Source organism: Rattus rattus, chromosome 10 (assembly GCF_011064425.1).
Source record: "Rattus rattus isolate New Zealand chromosome 10, Rrattus_CSIRO_v1, whole genome shotgun sequence".
Classification (NCBI taxonomy): domain Eukaryota; kingdom Metazoa; phylum Chordata; class Mammalia; order Rodentia; family Muridae; genus Rattus; species Rattus rattus.
In genome coordinates, this window is record NC_046163.1 from 66,457,438 (window position 1) to 66,476,297 (window position 18,860).

General features: G+C 43.2%; 1 protein-coding gene across 1 annotated transcript in view; it reads left to right on the plus strand.

The window, feature by feature from the left end:
• The window catches only part of Ush2a (usherin), a 670,292-nt gene that overhangs the window by 68,429 nt on the left and 583,003 nt on the right, over positions 1-18,860 (plus strand). The window contains exons 4-8 of the mRNA XM_032915475.1: positions 8,968-9,031; positions 13,498-13,792; positions 14,662-14,846; positions 15,293-15,514; positions 16,532-16,625. Coding sequence (XP_032771366.1) covers positions 8,968-9,031; positions 13,498-13,792; positions 14,662-14,846; positions 15,293-15,514; positions 16,532-16,625 — 860 coding nt within the window. The remainder of the gene's footprint in view (positions 1-8,967; positions 9,032-13,497; positions 13,793-14,661; positions 14,847-15,292; positions 15,515-16,531; positions 16,626-18,860) is intronic.

The following is an 18,860-nucleotide window of genomic DNA, read 5'->3' on the forward strand; positions in this document are numbered from 1 at the left end:
TTGAGCCAGAGTTAGAGTTGGGCAATTATTTGATGGAGAGTCAGATGTCGCATCTACCCATTGCTGCCTTAATTTCATGTGTGACTTAGTTCTCTATGCCAAACCCACTTTTCACCCTTAAAATATGTCTACATTTTCCCATGGCGTACCTTCATCTTTATCATACCAATTTACAGCATTAGAACTTTTGGAGGTATTTTACACCATCTCTGTAGAGCCCACAGCTGCCTTGTGATTGATGTCTGTGCTGGTTTGGGCAATGGTGTCACGTTGGTTTCACAAAACGGATTTGGAGACTGTTTCTCTTCAGGCTTTTGAAGAAAGCTTCAGAGAGTTGTTGTTGGTCTTTGAAATGCCCAGCAGAATTTTCCAAGGAAGTCTTGAGTCCCAACATTTTCTTTGTGAGGTTTTTAAACCTTACTCCTGTCTCCTTCTTCCCTCTGTACCTCCTCATGTTGCCATTCCTCTTGATTTGGCTTCAGTACTTAATGTCTCTCCAAGAGTATCTAGTTGATCACAAGTATCTAGTTTTAGTGAAAGGTTTATTTATAGACTTTAAAATTTACCTATATGATATCAGGAATAATATCTTTCACTTCTGACTTTCAAAATGTGTTTCCCCTTATTCAATGTATAATTGTCAAACTTATAATCATTTCACAAAGACCTCTTATCAAATACTAGCGCTTTAAAAGATTCCTGTGATTTTTATCATCTCCTATGTTATTTACATGATTTTGTTTCTTTTGTAACTGTTAAAACTGCCAGGGACACTGCAGTCTTAAGCAGTTGGTAATTTAATTTCAACCAGCATCCTCTGGAAAGGGCTTCTCTTACTAGGAGAACAGAATATCCATCCAGGACTCAAAGGGGGGACTCTTTAGGATGTGCATGGTAAGTTTCTGAGAATGACTTCTGTAAGGCACCAGTGCCATTTCTAATCCTTTAGAGGTTCTCTAACTAGATTTTATTCTGATTGTATTCATTCTGCCGCTCTTGTCTACAGGTCTGTAAGCTTCAGAGAAAAAAATTCAATAGAATTAATTCCATCCAGAAATAACTATTTTTTACAAATAGTTATGCATTTAACTACAAAGCCTCCATATGTGACTTGAAATCTGATTTATTTTCCCAAGTTCTGAAAACATTGGCTTGGCAGTGGTTGGGAGTACAATCCAAGCACTAACGTCAGGACAGAAAGAATTTCCACTGTGACTCTGTCTTAGGCACTGTTCTACCTCTGTGAAGAGACACTGGGACCACAGTTACTCTCATAAGAGAAGGCATTTCATTGAGGCTGGCTCACAGGTGCAGAGATCTGGTCCATTCTTATCATAGAGAGAAGTATGAGAGCACATAAGGAGGCATGGCACTGGAGATGCAGCCGAGAGTTCTTCACAACAAGGCCACAGCCACTCCAACAGGACCATGCAATCTCTCTCAAGTAATGCCACCCCCTGATGATTAACTATGCAAGTACATGAATCCACGGGGGCTGCTCTTACTTATATCACCACACTCAACATCCCTGATTGCATTTTGATATTTTTTTAGCCACATCTTGCAGCTTTTCCTCACAGATGCTGTTATGTTAGACTGTTAGCTTCATGTTTTATTTCATGTTTTATTTGCCTTTATAAACAGACTAAAATTATCTCACTAACATGGATGTGTCTACAGAAATTAAAGTTTTATCTATTGAACTGGCATGCTGGCTTTGTATAGTAATTATAGAGACGCTTCACTGTATGCTCTTTGGGATTTTTCAAAATAGAAGAGTATGTTGTCCAAGACATAGAGGCTATTTATCGTCTTCTTTAAGATTTGTGCTTTGAACTGATTATTCAGCACCTTTGCAAACATATTCATGTGTAGGCATGTGAGCATTTGTTTTACATGCTTGGGTAGGGGTGCAGGTACCTGTACATACAGAGCCCCAAGGAGGACAACAGTTGTTCTGATCTACCACATGACTGTATTCCCTGTGAGGTAGAGTCTCTCACTGAGCCATGAACTAGGCTGACATCCTACAAACTCCTGGCTCTGCCCCTGAGTGGTGCTTGTGGTCCCTCATTACCATGCCTCCTGCACTGTTACCATTGAGCAGCGGTCACACATAGTTGTGTTATGTGACACTTGACTCCTGCACTGTTGCTACTGAGCTCCCCTCAGCCATAACATAGCTTTCACCCTATCTTGTATGTTTGTTTATTTCTTTAACCTCTCACTCACAATGAAGAATTTCTTTCTGTCTTTATTTTCTCCTGAGCAGCTATGGGATATTTCCTTGGTCTCTGTCCTTGGCCAATTTATATAATTTGGACCTATTTTTCCCGTACAGATATTTTTCAAAGAGAGAGTTCTTTAAGGCGTGTTTTTCTCCTATGAGTATCTGCTAAAAATTGTCAATTACCAAAGGGATTGTTAAAGTCTATTCCTGTGTCGATGCCCTTGACCTCCTGTGTGACCTCCTCTCTCACGGTCATAACGCCTCCTCTTGAGATGGATAATATATGTTCACTTTGTGTCTTTGCAAAACTTTCTCTAATTCTTTCACAAAATGCCCCACTATGAATTCTGAGGCACCGGCGATGACTGTCCTATCACAGACTCCAAAGTGTAAAACTCAAATGATTTTTAAAGGTTATAAAACCCAGCCCTTTTATTTTATAGATGATAAAATGGATTTCATTGTCCCTTTGCAGCAGAGCTTGCCTTTAACTATTATTAAGATATAGGAAGTGGATTCTAATTTATCAGCCTTGCCTAGGAGGAAGCCTCCACTCCCAGCACCCTCTCTGCCTGCCATCTTTCCTCTTGGGTGACTACAGTAGCCTCCTCTGTGTCTGAACATGTTTCCCTGACTTTCAAATCTCAACACCTTTGAATGAACCTGAGATCCTGCCACTCACCTGCTCCCAACCCCCCGGAGGCCTCTCATTTCATTCAGAATAAAACCCAGATCCTTAAAACATGCTATAAAGCTTTCAACACTGCATAGATCCATCTTGCCAGCCTGTTACCTTCTGAATCCCTCCTCCCTCCCTACCTCTGAGCCGGGATGCTGTCTCCTTGTCATCCTTCTGACATGCATAGCTCTACGAGCCTTTTCACCCTTTGTTGCCCTCTTGGAACATGCTACTCCTAGATGTCCAGACGAGTTAACCTCCCTCCCCACTGCTGCTCCATTCTTAATGAAGTCTCTCCTTTCGAACGTACCACCCCAGAATAATTTAGCCTGGTTCTCACCCCTACTCTAAGTTTTCTATTATCAACAGTACTTATTATGTTTACATATAATTCTTGTTTATTACATCTATGTATCTATTTCAACACGAGCTCTATAAAAGCAAGGGTGTGTTTCCTTGACTTCATCTTTTGGTCGAGTGGTATACATTTGGCTGCAACAAAACTGACTGGTACACATTAGGATCCGAATAAATATTTGTGGATGAAAATTAATGAGATCAACCAGGCATCCCAAACCGCAGCAAAGACTCTGACAAGATGCAAGCATCTGCTATCTAGGTCATGTCTCAGCGGCAGCATACCGTTCCAAACCATGGAGGGTCGCCCACTGTGTCTGCTACTTTTCTGTTGCTGTGATGAAGCAACTGGATCGAGGCTAATTTATAAACAAAACTGTTTGTTTGGCGTGCGATTTCAGAGAGCGAAGGGTCCATCATGGCAGGGAGGTGCAGCTTCAAGTCGAGGGAGCCAGAAGCTGAGAGACCACATCTCAGCGGCAGAGAGGAAGTAAAGAGTGAAAACAGGAAGTGAGGTCAGACTATAAAACCAAAGCCCATCCCCAATGATGTACTTCCTCTGGCAAGCTTCGTCTTTTTTTTTTTTTTTGGGAGCTGGGAGCTGGGGACCGAACCCAGGGCCTTGCGCTTCCTAGGCAAGTGCTCTACCACTGAGCTAAATCCCCAACCCCGCAAGCTGCATCTTCTAAAGGCTCCAGCATCTCCTCAAATGGTGTCACAGACTCTGGAACAAGTGTCCGATGTGTGAGCCTACAGAAGGCATTTTCATTCAATCCACCACATCCACCGTTTGTTATGGTGTAATTTCTTGAGACAAAACTTTCCCCTCTAAACTGCTATATAGACATTGTGCACAGTATTTCATGTAGAAGAAACAAGTCTCATGGACGGCACATTATACAAATTAGCGTTAGGTCTCTTTGCTAACTTGTATGATTTTACCAACTTCATGTGGCTGCCTTAACAGCAATGGGTGACGTCAACAATAAAAGTTGGTTTTCTTTGAGTACCCTGAAAGAACAACACCACGTTCACACAGGACTTTAATTCCAGAACCAGGGACGACTTCCTTGAGCCTTTCTTGCACTCATTCATGGTTTCAGCACTGCCTTATCATGTTCTCCTCACATGATTTTTCTGTCCCGTGTGTCTGGATTGTTTCTTCACCTTATAAATGCCTTCTCCTTCAAGATGGGCCTTCTTTAGTGATTGTTTTACCTGATTCCATCTGCAAAGACACTACATGTAAATGGAGTGACATTCTCAAATGTGAGGACTTGTATCTTTCTGGGGACACAATTCTGTCCAGAACAAAGCCCTGCCTGATGAACAACCAGGTGTTGACTGTAAAAACTGCACCACGGCATCATTTGTAAGCAATTGCCCAAGGGAACAATGGGAACATTTTTATGTGTCTCTAGAAAAGACTTCAGTGAGTTCAGTCATCATTTCTATTGTCTTGATTTCTCAAATACCTTGCTTTCTGGTCCCCAACACACAGTTCAATGGTCTCAAGTACACAGTGAATTCCTTGGCATCTCTCATCCTCCTAGATTATCCTTTGCTCTGGGATCCACTTCCTCATGCCTCTACCTACGTGTACTGATCATCTCTGTTCCTTTGTGTGGGAACCTTCAGCTCATAGTCCCCTTGGTTAGATAGATGTGCTCTGTCTGGAAACCATCAGTGCTAGACACTGCCAATCACGCAACACTTGAGGATAATGGGATGTGCATTCACCTTGCATGTATGTGCCACAACGTAGTGACCATGAAAATACATCATGGAGAGGCTACAACTGTCAGTCACCCCTCTTGCCCATTCTCATGGAAACCCAAGTCCATCCTCATTCTGCTCCCTAAATTTACATCAGCACCATCTCCCTCACTCCTTTCATTCCTTTTCTTTGATTTCCTGCATCATCAAATATCATTGAATAATTGGTAAAGTTTATTTAATATGTTTCCAGTTTGGTAGGACAGACAGAGAAGTACATAAGTATTTTTAACATAGTAAAAGGAACACAGCAAAGCGGGGAAGAAGCTTGCGGCTCTGTGGTGGCCTTGGAGTATTTCCCAGCTGAGGTGTCTGGGTAAGGGAGGAATGCTGGAAATAAAGGCAATGTGGAGTACAGGGTGTAAGTGTTGACAGTGATGAGCGCTTAAAGAGCCTGCGGAATTTCATCTTCGAGGCTGTGGTATGAGTAGGAAGGTTGTGTGGAGAGCTCTGTGGGGAAGGAGATGAGTAAGAGAATTGATAGGAGGTAATCCACCTTCCCTTGTTCTTTGGCAGATAGTGTGACCTCTTTCCTCTGAAATAAAGTTGATACCATGAGAAATGATGTCCTCAGTTCACTTTGTCTTCCTCCCAAATATCACACAAGAACCCGTGACTCAGAGGAACCCACACGCACCCCTCCCACTTTCTTTTATCTGAAATCCAGAATATTCTTCCTTTTGCCATTCTGTCATAGTCTACATTTCCATTGCTGTTTGAAAGATTGTAGCCAAGAGCAGCTTTAAAAAGGTTATCTCCGTTGATCAGTTAAAAATCCTTCTCATCCTGAATAAATACTCATATATAGAGAATACTCAACCATTTTCTCGACTGCACCATTTAAATATGAGCATTGGATATAAAGAATATAGTTTGCTTGTTTGCTCTGCTTTTGTTCTTACTGGCACTGGGATTGAGCCCTAGGCCCTGTGCTTGCTGAGCAAGTGGTCACCGCCTCTGAGCTATGACCTCAAACGAACAGCATAGGTGTAGCGCTCCGAGCGTGGATACACAGACTCGGGCATAGACATTTAAGATCTCCCTGCTTTTCTCAGAAACCCCCTCCTGACCTTATGATCGATTCAGAATGCTCTTGATTTTCTGGGATGCACACGAGAGGTCATTATGGATTATACCACCCACCATTAAGTTATTTCTTTGTATTAGTGTTCTGTCTCTCTCTATATACATGTCTATGATTAATCCGTGTATATGCCTGATCTCCACAAAGGCCAGAAAAGGGCATCTGATCCCCCGGAACTAGAGTTACAGATGGTTGTGGGCTGCCATGCAGGTGCTGGGAATTGAACCTGGGTCCTCTGGAAGCTCGGGTGGTGGACTTTACCACTGAGTCATCCCTTTAGTCTCCGCTGTTCATTTTTCATTCACTTAGCATCCTTCCTCTGACCAGTTTCCAGTTTCCTCCAAATGTCTTCCATGGACTAGTAGCAAAATAAATAAATGAATGAATAAATAAATAAATAATGACTACTTAGGAAACTGAATGTTTGGAAAAATGGCATTAGTCCGTGCTTAGAATTTAACTTTCCAATAAACATTCAATTAATGAATCAACATTATATATTAGATCCTATCCCATTTGGGATCCCTATGATCCAAACTCCAGCTTGGATTTTTTTTCTTTTTTTATTAAATACAGAACAAAGATTTCAAAGTGGGGGTTGTATTGGTTACCTCTGTGTTGTCCTGAGCACAGTCCCAGGCAGAGCTAACTGAAAGGAGAAAGATTCAGGGGTTCACTGTTCTCGTCTTTCCTGGGAGGGAGGGAAGGCATGGGACAGCAGCTCTGCCTATGGTGGGGATGTGTGCAGGAGGCTGCTCACTTCACTGTGGACTGGGAAGCAGAGCCAGGAAAGAATGGAGGCTGGGAAGCTCGAAAAGCCCCGTCATGGCTGCTCTAGGTGGGCTCTAGCAGGCAAAGGTCCATGCACCTAAACTAGCACCATCAGCTGGGGACATTTCAGATTCGAACTGTTACTGTATTTCATTTCTCTTCTTCCCTTCCCCTTCCCCTTCCCCTTCCCCTTCCCCTTCTTTCCCCTTCCCCTTCTTCCCCTTCCCCTTCTTCCCCTCCCCCTTCCCCTTCTTCCCCTCCCCCTTCCCCTTCTTCCCCTTCCCCTTCCCCTTCCCCCTTCCTTCCTCCCCTTCTTCCCCCTTCCTTCCTCCCCTTCTTCCCCCTTCCCTTCCTCCTTCTTCCCCCTTCTTCCCCTTCCCTTCCCCTTCCTTCTTCCCCTTCCCCTTCCCTTCCTTCCCCTTCCTTTCTTCCCTCCCCTTCCCCTTCTTCCCCTTCCCCTTCCCCTTCCTCCCCTTCTTCCCTTCTTCCCCTTCCCCTTCCCCTTCTTCCCCTTCCTTCCTTCCTTCCTTCCTCCTTCTCCCCTTCCTCCCTTCTTCCTTCCCTTCCCCTTCCTCCCCTTCCTTCCCCTCCTTCCCTTCCTCCTTCTTCCTTCTTCCTTCCCCTTCCTTCCCTTCCCTTCCCCTTCCCCTTCCTTCCCCCTTCCTTCCTTCCCCTTCCCCTTCCTTCCTTCCTTCTTCCCCTTCCCCTTCCCCTTCCCCTTCCCTTTCTTCCTCCCTTCCCCTTCTTCCCCTTCCCTTCCTCCCCTTCTTCCCCTTCTTCCCTTCCCTTCCCCCCTTCCCCCTTCCCCTTCCTTTCTTCCCTCCCCTTCCCCTTCTTCCCCTTCCCCTTCTTCCCCTTCCTCCCCTCTTCCCCTTCTTCCCCTTACCCTTTCCCTTTCCCTTCTTCCCCTTCTCCCCCTTCTTCCCCTTCCCCTTCCCTTCTTCCCCTTCCCCTTCTTCCCCTTCCCCTTCCCCTTCCCCTTCCCCTTCCCCTTCTTCCCCTTCCCCTTCTTCCCCTTCCCCTTCTTCCCCTTCCCTCCTCCATGCTCTCTCTTCACGTGTGTGTGTGTGTGTGCGTGCATGGGAAAGAGGAATATGGGAGGCTAGAGGACACCTTTTTTTGTGGGTTTTGTTTGTTTCCTCGCTCCCCTTGGTCAGGCAGCTCTTTCCTTGTGTTTTGGCTGCATTTCTGAGGCTGACTGCCCCAGGTATGAGTGCTGGGGTGCAGGTGTAGGCCACTGCAAGAAGCTTTTACTGTGGTTTCCAAGAGAGGCTCTAACTCAGCCAGTGTGGCTTCTCTGGCAGGTTTTTACCTGGGCTGTTGCCCCCTCCTCTTCCTTTTCTTTCCCTTTCTTGTGGTTCCAACTCTTTTGAGTTTTTCTGCTCTCACAAATCCTAAGTGTTTAGTAAATAAGCAAATAGTTGTGTGTCTGTGAAGGCTGATATTCTCCTAAGGTTGAAGGGACCACTGATGGTGCTATGGTCTTTGAACCTGATGACCTTAGAAGAATCCTTAGGGGGGATGATGATATTTAGACTGAGTTTGCACTCTGATGTAATATGTAGGTGACACACTATTCACGGGCAGAGAACACCTTGCATCCATCTGTGATGGGGTTTTGAGATTTTTCTGGACAGTGTTTGTTTTAGTTAGAATCCACATTCTGCAGTTTGAACCAAAACGAGTGGGATGTGTGAACAGACGCTTTTCCACTGGCAGAACAAATATTCTGAAAATTGCTGTTGAACAACCAAGCTTAAGGCTCGGCTCGGGAAACCATAGATTTATAAGTTTGTAAATTAAATAGGATCTCAGGGAAGTGTAGCTACATGTTGAGTCTGGAAATCATCCGCTAAAGGATTCGTGTTGACTTCACAGCCTTGTAGCTGCTACAGAAATGAATAGGATCACTGCTAACAGTGACGACTTAGAAAACAGACTCAAGTCTTGGAGAATTCCAGGGGTGCCAGCAGGGACATAGTTTAAAGCTCTGTAGTCTGAGAAGAGAATCGGATGAATAACCTGTATGCCTGCTTGGATCCTGGGGCTTCATCTGAACATATTTTTCAGGTTCAGAGCTGTTTGTTGGAAGAATGCAAGATTTCCGATTGTACAACGTGTCACTTACAAACAGGTAAGCGGAGGCCATCTAATAAAGTGTGGGCCCCAGTAGGATAGGGTCGATTCACTTAAAGTACCGTGGAGACTACACCACATTTTCATCTTCACAGCAACTGGTAAACATCACCTAATTTATATCTGCTATGTTTGCTTAGGCCTGACTTAACATTCATTCATTAGTATTTTCCTGTCAGGAACTCTACAATATGGGGTGGGTGATCAAAATCATTCATGAAAATTTTCTCTAAGAAAATTAATTTTGTCAATGCCACCTAGATTGGAATGTGCTATTTCAAAACTCCCATATAAAGTAGATGTTAATACTTAAAAACTGACTTCAGAATTGCTTTTAGAAATTATAAGTGTTGCAGAGTCTGAAACTGTAGAGCCATTAGCTTGGCACACGAGAGTCTCAAGGGACAAGGACTTTACACAGATAGGACATCTGAAGGGCTGCTGTGCATTTTTCTATATCTGCTTTACAAAACATCATATAGACTGTGATTAGTACCCAGCAAGCATTCTCTCAACTACAGAGTAGGACAAAATCTATCTTAGGGTTTCCTGCAGGCAAACTGCTTCTATCTTACGGCCATGATTCCGCTGGAGTTGAATCCTGAAGAATTCCAGCTTAGAATCTACTTGAGAGAGTATGGGTGTCATGGCGATTTCTGATTGTCAGCTAGATTACATCTGGAATTCATTAAAATCTAAATAGTTGTGAGGGAGGTTTTCTTAACTAAATCACTAAAAGCAAGAAAACCCTTTTCTAATTCTGATCTTTTGTGGTAGGAAGATTCACCTTCAACCTAGGCCACACCTTCTCTTGAAAGCTTTCAAAAAGATCATGGAAAGAGAAACCTTGTTCTCTTTCCTGCTTACTCTTGATAGCAAGTTCATTCCCTCACTGTCATTAGAGGCTATTTGGGGGCAGGGGGTTCCAGCACATACCGAACACCAACTGGGACTCCAACCCCATGGACTGAAAAAGTACTGGATTCTTAGCTGTTTAGCTGGTAAACAGTCATTGTTGGACAAGCCAAACAACAGACTATATATATTTTATATATTACTGCACATGATATATATATTAATGATATAATATATATTACTATGTTATATATAGGAACAGAGCTTATAGAATGTATATATAGATACAGAAGCATAGCTCATAAAATGAATAATATATGATGATAATATATTATACTATATATTATTATTCATTCTATAATTTCAATTTCTCTAGAGTACACTGACTAATACAGACTTTTTGGTAGGAGAACTGGTAGTGTAAGATCACCCATGTAGTGCTGGTTTGAAAGGCATGGACAAGTCATGGAGAACAGTTAAGGGCTGCCCTTGTGTGGAGGGTTTGGGTACATGAAGAGAGCCCAGAGGAGGCTACTGGTGAAAGTGAAGCCCAGTTGTAGCTAGAGGCCCCAGCATTTTTGGTATGTTGGCCATTCACGAAATAATTGCCAAGGAGGGCAGCGAGTGTGGAGTGGATCCAGCCTGGGCCTAGGAGACAAGCTCTTTGCTCTGTGCAGAGAGCACAGCCAGAGAAGTTACCCAAGTGCTTTGGAGAAGTCCAGAAGATCGTGAGTGTATCCCAGATACTGGACAATGTTGGAGACTGCTTTTGCTTTATTCCGATTGCAAATTTCCCCCCCAGGCTCTTTCTCCTTGAAGTAAGAAAATCAAACTTAATTTTGATTTTTACAGGAGCCCACACTTGAGAAATTTTTGAGGTTTAAAAAGAGATGTTTTGGGTTCTTAAGAGAATGGATATTTAAGAGATTGAACTTCTAATGTATTTAAATTTGTAAAGACTGTGGGACCTTTCAAGTTATTTGTGTGTGTGTGTGTGTGTGTGTGTGTGTGTGTGTGTGTGTGTGTGTGTGTGTGTGTGTGTGTAGGAAGCTCTGTACAGAAGTCAATGGACAACGTTAGCTGTCCATTCTTGTTTTTGACCTTGTTCTGAGGCAGGCTCTCTCTTGTTTCACCCATTTCAGCCTACTCCACACTAGTTTGTCTATGGCCTCTAGGAATTCTTTGTCTTTTCTAGCTCCGAATACGAGCGGTAGGATCACAGATGTGCACCACTAGCCCTGTGCATGAGTTCTGGAAATCCGAATTCAGATTGCATGCACTTGCTACAAGAACGTCTAGCCGCTGCGACGTTCCTTGCCCCTCATTTACTGTTTTCAATGGGATTTTTTCATATCTTTTCAAGAAAGACAGAGACTGGTGTGGTAAAATTCTACATGTCAGGACTAGCTCTCACTGATTTAGAAAACATCTCAGTTGAATGTTGCTACAGCCTGCGGTATACCCATAATCAGTTTAACCCTCCTTGTTTATCTTGCCTGGACAAGGATGCTATCACATGGAGTGGGGAGGAAAGAGGATGTCCCTTACCCAGCATCTTTCACACCCCCTTTGTCTTTGCCTATGCCTACTATGCCAAAGACTAATGCTTCTACATTTCTTTGGAATGAAGTTTTTTTCCTAGCCAGAGCAAGGATTTCATACCAGTTATTGACTTTGGAACACATTCAATAGCTGATGTCAGTTGAAAATCACCAGTGAGATTTAGAGTGGTCTCTTCATGTCCCTTAGTAAAAGAAAACACCTCCCACCTCCACCATCCCCTCACTAGGGGCTGAAAGGATGTCTGCTTCCTCTAATCTGACCTTGGTTATTGGTGTAGACTGGGAGACCGTGTTGGGAAGGCTGGGGAGAGAGTGGCCTGTGGTGCTCTGGAGTAGGCGTACTTTTCTTAATGGAAAAATTAAATAGATATGCCTGCCCCGGCATTCTTGTCTGGCTATTGGCAGCTAGCTTATGGTCTGAAGCCATTGAAACATTTCAGGAAGCCAGAATCTATGAGTCACAGGAAGCCATTGACAAATGGCCTTGGCCTCAGTCCCTTCACCCAAATGAGAAGCCTATAAAATGATACATGCTCTCTTATGCTTTCCCCTGGATGAACTGGAGATGTCATCTTAAATCTCATTATTTTCAATATATTGCTATTCACTCAGTGCAAGTCAGTTTAAAAATCTAAATATACGACACCTTTCTACATTATCGCAAATAGGCACAGAGACATTGAATTTATGTAAAAATCCCTTGATAAAGAGCAAGGTCTTGTACAAGCTGCCTCTCTTCCTCTTCCTTTCCTCCCTTTTTTTCCTAGTCCTGGGAGGTGAACTGAGGGACTCAAAGGCAGGCGAGTGGCAAGCGTTGGTCTCTGACATATGCTTCCAGCCCTCTGTCTTACTTTTCGTTGAGACGTGAGTTCAGTAAGTTGCTCGGCTATCCTAGAACTCACTCTGTAGCTTAGGCAGGCCTTAAATCGGAACTCTTCATGAGAGCATCCAGAATAGCTAGAATTACAGGAATGTCCGCTTGCCTAGTCACTCTTGGTGTAAAACATTCACACTTTAGGGTCTTTGGAACGGATCAGATGGCAAAAGTGCTTGCTATGCAAGCCTGATGACCCGAATTCAGTCCCTGGTACACAGCAAGGAAGGAGAGAATGGCTCTGGATTGTACACCGACCTGCTGCACATTCCTCTTGTCACTCACTCACACACATGTACATACTTGCACACTCACACATATACACACTTGCACACACACATGTACACACTTGCACACACCTACACACAGAGACACACACTCACACATAGACACACAGACACACACTCACACACACATATACACACTCAGACAAACACATGCAGACTCATACTCACGCACACACACCTATACACATAGTCACACAAACACACACACTCATAATCTTTTAAAAGTTAAAACCTTCGATCCCCAGCTCCGAAAAAAAGAACCGGAAAAAAAAAAAAGTTAAAACCAAAACCATAGCATTTTTAGCGTACTTTTGTCTTAGCTTCATCCCTGTTGCTGTGACAGAATGATGCTCCCAAAAGCAACCTCTTGTTTTTAGGCTCACAGTTGAGGGTACCATGATGGAAAAGTGAAAGCAGAAGGAGCTCGAAGCAAGGGGTCACATTGCATCCATGGTGGAAAAGCAGAGAGGAATGGATGCTTGCTTGGACGAACCCAGTTTGGTTTAATCTACTTCCTATAAAGCGGCATATTTTCAAAGCGCATGATCCTGACTGCAGTTAGGAGGGGTCTTCCACATCAATCAGTATGATATAGACAGTCTCTCATGGGCATTCACAGAGGATAATGTTAACACAGCCAGCCCCTCACAGGCATGCCCGGAGCCTTGCCTTCTAGGTAATCCTAGAGTCATCAAGTTGATCATCAACACTAACCACCACAGAACATAGTGAATATATGTCCAAAATGAGTTTTATTTTATGTCTCATTGAAAAATTATCAAAGGTAAGTGGTCACCCTGCAAATAACAGAAGAATGGTATTAGTTCTTAGGAGTCCTGTCACTGTGAGGTTGTATGTCCTTACTTTCTTCTCTGGACCATTTCAGAGAGATTCTAGAGCTCTTTTCTGGAGATCTCCCCCACTTGCACATCCAGTCACATTGCCGATGTCCAGGCAGCCATCCCCGTGTCCACCCCTCGGTTCAGCAGTATTGCATTCCCAATGGTGTGGAAGACAGGCTCCAGCATCGAGTGTCACGGCTGAATCCTGAAGCCCACCCTCTCTCCTTCATCAATGATGATGACGTGGCTACTTCATGGATCTCTCATGTGTTTACAAACATTACACAGCTCAATCAAGGAGTGACTATCTCTATAGATTTGGAAAATGGACAGTATCAGGTAATCAGGAGCAAGACTGGGTTGGGTACACATGCTCTAGTTACTGTGGTCAAATGTAAAGTTTATAGCTTCAAGGAAAAGAAATGTGCTGTCACAGTCCTGAAGACTCAAAATGTGCAATCATGGTGTTGGCAGGAATGTACTCCCTCCAGAGACTCTGTCAGGGAAGAGTCTCACTTGCCTCTTTCAGCTTCTGCTCATACCTGTTAATTCATGGGTCTCTAACTCCAGGCTCGTCCTCCGTTTGCACAGAGCCCTCTTCCATGTTTCTCAGAATGTGCTAGCTCCCCCACACCCCGCCCCGCCATCTTCTCTTTAAATGGACTGATCTCATTTTAAGATCCTAGTTTATTAGATCTGTAATGGCTATTTCTAAGAAGGTCACATTCACAGGCACCTGTAGTTACTTCTTGGACATAGTCACCAGGACACACAGCTTATTCTATTATGTAGCAAAACACAGAGTTTCCAATGGAATCACAATATCCAAAATTGATGCCCAATGTTTAGTGTGTAGAGATTGATATTAAAATGGAATTTATGAAATATTTGGACTTTCTTTTATTAAGAACATACATTAACAGAGCAGGTGGTTACTCATAGGTACTTTTTGAGAGTCATTTTCTTTGTGTCTTTAAAACAAACCTAATTTGTTGGTTGTAATTTACAAAATCATCCAGAATAGGAAGAAATATGTAATTACAGAATGGGTTGTCTTGATTGTAGGTTTGAAGTTTCTAGATGTTCCTTAAGTTATCCATCACAATAATTAGGAGGAAGTGAGTCTTAATAGTCAGATATGATGTCTTGCCTTCCTACCTGTGTTCAGTTTCACCACCCCTGAGAATAATGGAGCTCTCCCTCCCTAGGTGTTTCAAATCACCATTCAGTTCTCCAGCCCACAGCCTGTGGCGATCCGGATCCAGAGGAAGAAGGCAGACAAGTCTCTCTGGGAGGACTGGCAGTATTTTGCAAGAAATTGCAGTGTTTGGGGAATGAAAAACAATGGAGATTTGGAAAACCCTGATTCTGTCAACTGTCTCCAGTTTCCTGAGTATGAACATCTCAAAAAAAGTTATTTTTAATGAACCGGTGCTTTAGTACCAGTCTGTGGGCCAGCCAGCTACCTAGGCTGGAAGAAATCTCTCTCCACCATTGGCTTTAGGGAGGTTGAGTGACTCCCAGACCTTAGAGTGGGGTTTTGAATGGCTTACAGCTCCTGTAAGGGGGAGGATTATTACACCCCACTGCTGTTGCATAATGACTTCCATCTTACCCAGCCCAGCATCTGAATTTGCCTTCCCATGAACCCCCTAGTCTTCCTCTCTCTGACGATCCCACTTTACTGATAGGTGAAACAAGTGGAATGTTTCCCAGACTGAAAACTTGAGAGTTAACTGACACCATATGGAAATAAAACAAGCCTGTGATTTCTATTTGATCGAAATCTATTTGATTTGAATCTATTTTTTTGAAATATAAAATTTCTTTCCTTGACAGTTTTATCCCGTTTTCCCATGGTAATGTCACCTTTGACCTCCTAACATCTGGACAGAAGCATCATCCTGGGGACTATGACTTTTACAACAGCTCATTGCTGCAAGAATTCATGACAGCCACTCAGATACGGCTGCACTTCCGAGGGCTGTACTATCCCGCTTGGCACACTGTTGGCTCAAGGCACAGATACTATGCAGTGGATGAGATCACCATCATTGGGAGGTATCGTTCCTTACCAGAGTTTTAAATGCACTGTGCTTTTCCACTGTGAGTTTTCTTCTAAATGAGGTATCCGTTGTACTATTAGAAGCAAATGTAGGAGCTGAAATCTCGGGTCAAGCCAGATCAAAGCTTGATACTGATACGATAAAATAAGTTGTCCTGCCACAATTTTACAGGGAGATTTTCATCTGAGACTTTCCTGTATTCTGCGTAGCCTTGTTATCAATGAATCGTAGAAGATATTTTCAAAGCACAGTATTCCAAAGGTTGGAATGTGTGTTTAGGGGTTGAGTAAGCTTGATCCTCAGATTGTAATTTTACAAGAAAGCAAGCAAGCAAGCAAGCAAGCAAGCAAGCAAGAAAGAAAGAAAGAAAGAAAGAAAGAAAGAAAGAAAGAAAGAAAAGATACAATACTTTAAGCAAACATGACATCAAATTTTTCATGCATTTTACTTTTAGTATATAATTTATAATATTCTCTATATTTAAAATAAGGTAATTAATTTGGGTTGTAGTTACACATAAGTGCACATAAAGTATTCTTGAAATGGATTGTTCTAGCAAAACAATCTATCCTGAAGGTTTAAAGAGATGCCTCCCCCCAAAACCCAGGAGACACAAAATTTCAACAACTATTTTTGTGTAATATAATAACAAAAGGAAATACTGTTAAATAACTTAATATTTCCTATCTCATTGTGAAACAAAGGACAGAAATTGAAATCTACAATTTCTTCCTAAGTGTAGCTTGAATGGTTTCAGCAAATGCCTTCCTATGACAAATTACACATGGTTAAAGGGGTCACTGCGCACTTCACATCCCTTCCTAAGACGTCTTCACAATCACCTTTACACATCACTGGTGCAGGTCACCCATGTGATTAAAGAGAGCCCAGTTCCTTTCTGTGCGGTGTGCATGTGTGTGAACTCTCAAGCCTGCGATGTGCATGTGCGTGAACTCCTGCAGGTGTTGACAGCAACTTGCTTCTGAGGCACGTGTGCCCCTCACATTCACAGATGTCAATGCCATGGCCATGCCGAGACCTGTGACAGAACCAGACGGCCTTACCGGTGTCTCTGCTCACCTCACAGCTTCACTGAAGGGCCCCAGGTATGTCGATTCATCCCAGAAATCTCAGAGGAAAAGGGATGGGTAAATAGAAGTGACTAGAAACTTAATTACGGTCTCAGCTTCCGAATACACTTAAATGGATAAGAACATAAAGTATTGATTTCTTAAAAAATATTATTATAGCTATTGATAAAGCTGAAACGTGTGTGCTTCAAACTAATCCCAGACAAGCTATATCTGAAACGAAACCCGAAGGATTTTTTTTTTCTCTTTCTGTCCCTTTCCTGGTTTATCAGTCTTGTATGTTGACCAAAATAACATCTAAATTGCCTCAGTAAACTGACCCTAGACAAGGAAAAACATCTGCTTCTTCCTCTGAAAAATATTTGAAAGTATCTGTACCACAAGGGCATGGTGCGCACTTGTGATCACAGCACTCGAGGGAGAGATGGGCTTAAAGTGTTTGTGTCACAACCACAGGGACTTGAATTGCATCCACAGCATTCATGGGAGAACCTGGGCATAGCAGTGCACACTTGCATTCCCAGCATTAGTGGATCTCTGGGGCTCACTGGCCAGTTATCTTAGTCCATCTGACGAATTTCAGGTCAAAGAAAGATGCTCTCTGAAAGCCAAGTGGCTAGGACCCGAGGTAGAACACCCAAGGCTGTCTTCTGGCCTACACATGCACCTCACATGTGAACAGAAGTGATCACGATATGGACAGATTCACACAGTTCTAATTTATATCCAGCAGGGAGAGAAGATCCCCGGGTCTGTGTGAGTCTGTGAGGTACACTGAAGGAAGAGCCAGGCTACACTAATTTGAGAAATTAAAAACACTGATTAAAACCTGTGTCTACAAAATGCTGTCACCAAGCCACCATTTCTTATTTTGTGTTCCCATGTCAGTGCACGATCATATGTGTGTGTAGTCCGTTCCTTGATATTTGGAACCATCTTGTCCTTACATCATCTTTCAGGGTTTTGGCAAGGTGCCTTTCTGTCCTCTGAGAGACCTAATCCAGTCTAAACTGCCCTCAACTGCAATGTAAGACACCAGGTCATCTGGGGCTTTGGTGCTGAGCTGGATATAACAACTAGAGACCACTGCATGCAGGGCAAGTGTCCTCGCTGAGCCATAGCCCAGGGCAATGTTGCAGACATTGACTTGTTTGCCACTGTTTATCTTCAGACAGGGTCATTATAGAGCGCTCTTGCTGGCCTTAAACTTGCTCTGCAGCCCAGTTAGGATTTGAATTCATGATCCTCTTGCTTCAGTGTCACCAAATCTAGCAAGAGAGAAAATTAATTTTTAATACTTTGGTTCTGTGGCTTACCATATTGTTTCTAAAATTAAATGAGTTAGATTGATCGATTTACTCATTACTGAGTGTCATGGTTTGAATATGCTTGGCCCAGGGAGTGGCACTATTTGGAGGCGTGGCCTTGCTGGAGTAGGTTTGTCCCTGTTGGTGTGGGCTTAAGACCCTCATCCTAGCTCCCTGGAAGTCAGTCTTCCGCTAGCAGCCTTCAGATGAAGATGTAGACCTCTCAGCTCCTCCTGCACCATGCCTGCCTGGATGCTGCCATGTTCCTGCCTTGATGATGATGGACTGAACCTCTGAACCTGTAAGCCGGCCCCAATTAAATGCTGTCCTTTATAAGACTTGCCTTGATCATGGTGTCTGTTCACAGTGGTAAAACCCTAAGACACTGAGTCATCAGCACAAATGTGCACATGCATGTTACACACACAAACATGCACATACAATTTAACAACTGTTCTGGATGGCTTTAGCAGAACACTGAATCTAGCTGGTACCCACAAGCCAAGCTCTACTCTGGCATATTTCTTTCTTCTGATGTGGGTACTCGCATTTCCTGGTAACATGACACTGGTTAGCTTCCCCTGATGTTAAATGATGCAGTTTGTCCCTCCTCCTCCTTCCCCTCCCTCCTCCCTCCCTCCCTCCCTCCCTCCCTCCCATCCCCTTCTCTTCTTCTTATGCCCTTCTCATTTTATTCTTCCTAATTGGTCACGTTGATGTGCTTGGTATTTTATGATTCTTGGATGATTTCATGCCTCTCCTTAAAAATAGAGGCATTAAATGAATCAAGGTTCGTGATTGGTGTTGGAGTCTAAGTCGTGATTGCTGGGTTTGGACTCAGGTGGTGCCTTCTGGGTTCAGAGCTGGTGACTCAATTAGCTATAATTTAGGATGAGAATGTATTTCAATGCTTCTTATTTAGATAGCATCTTTGGAACACACA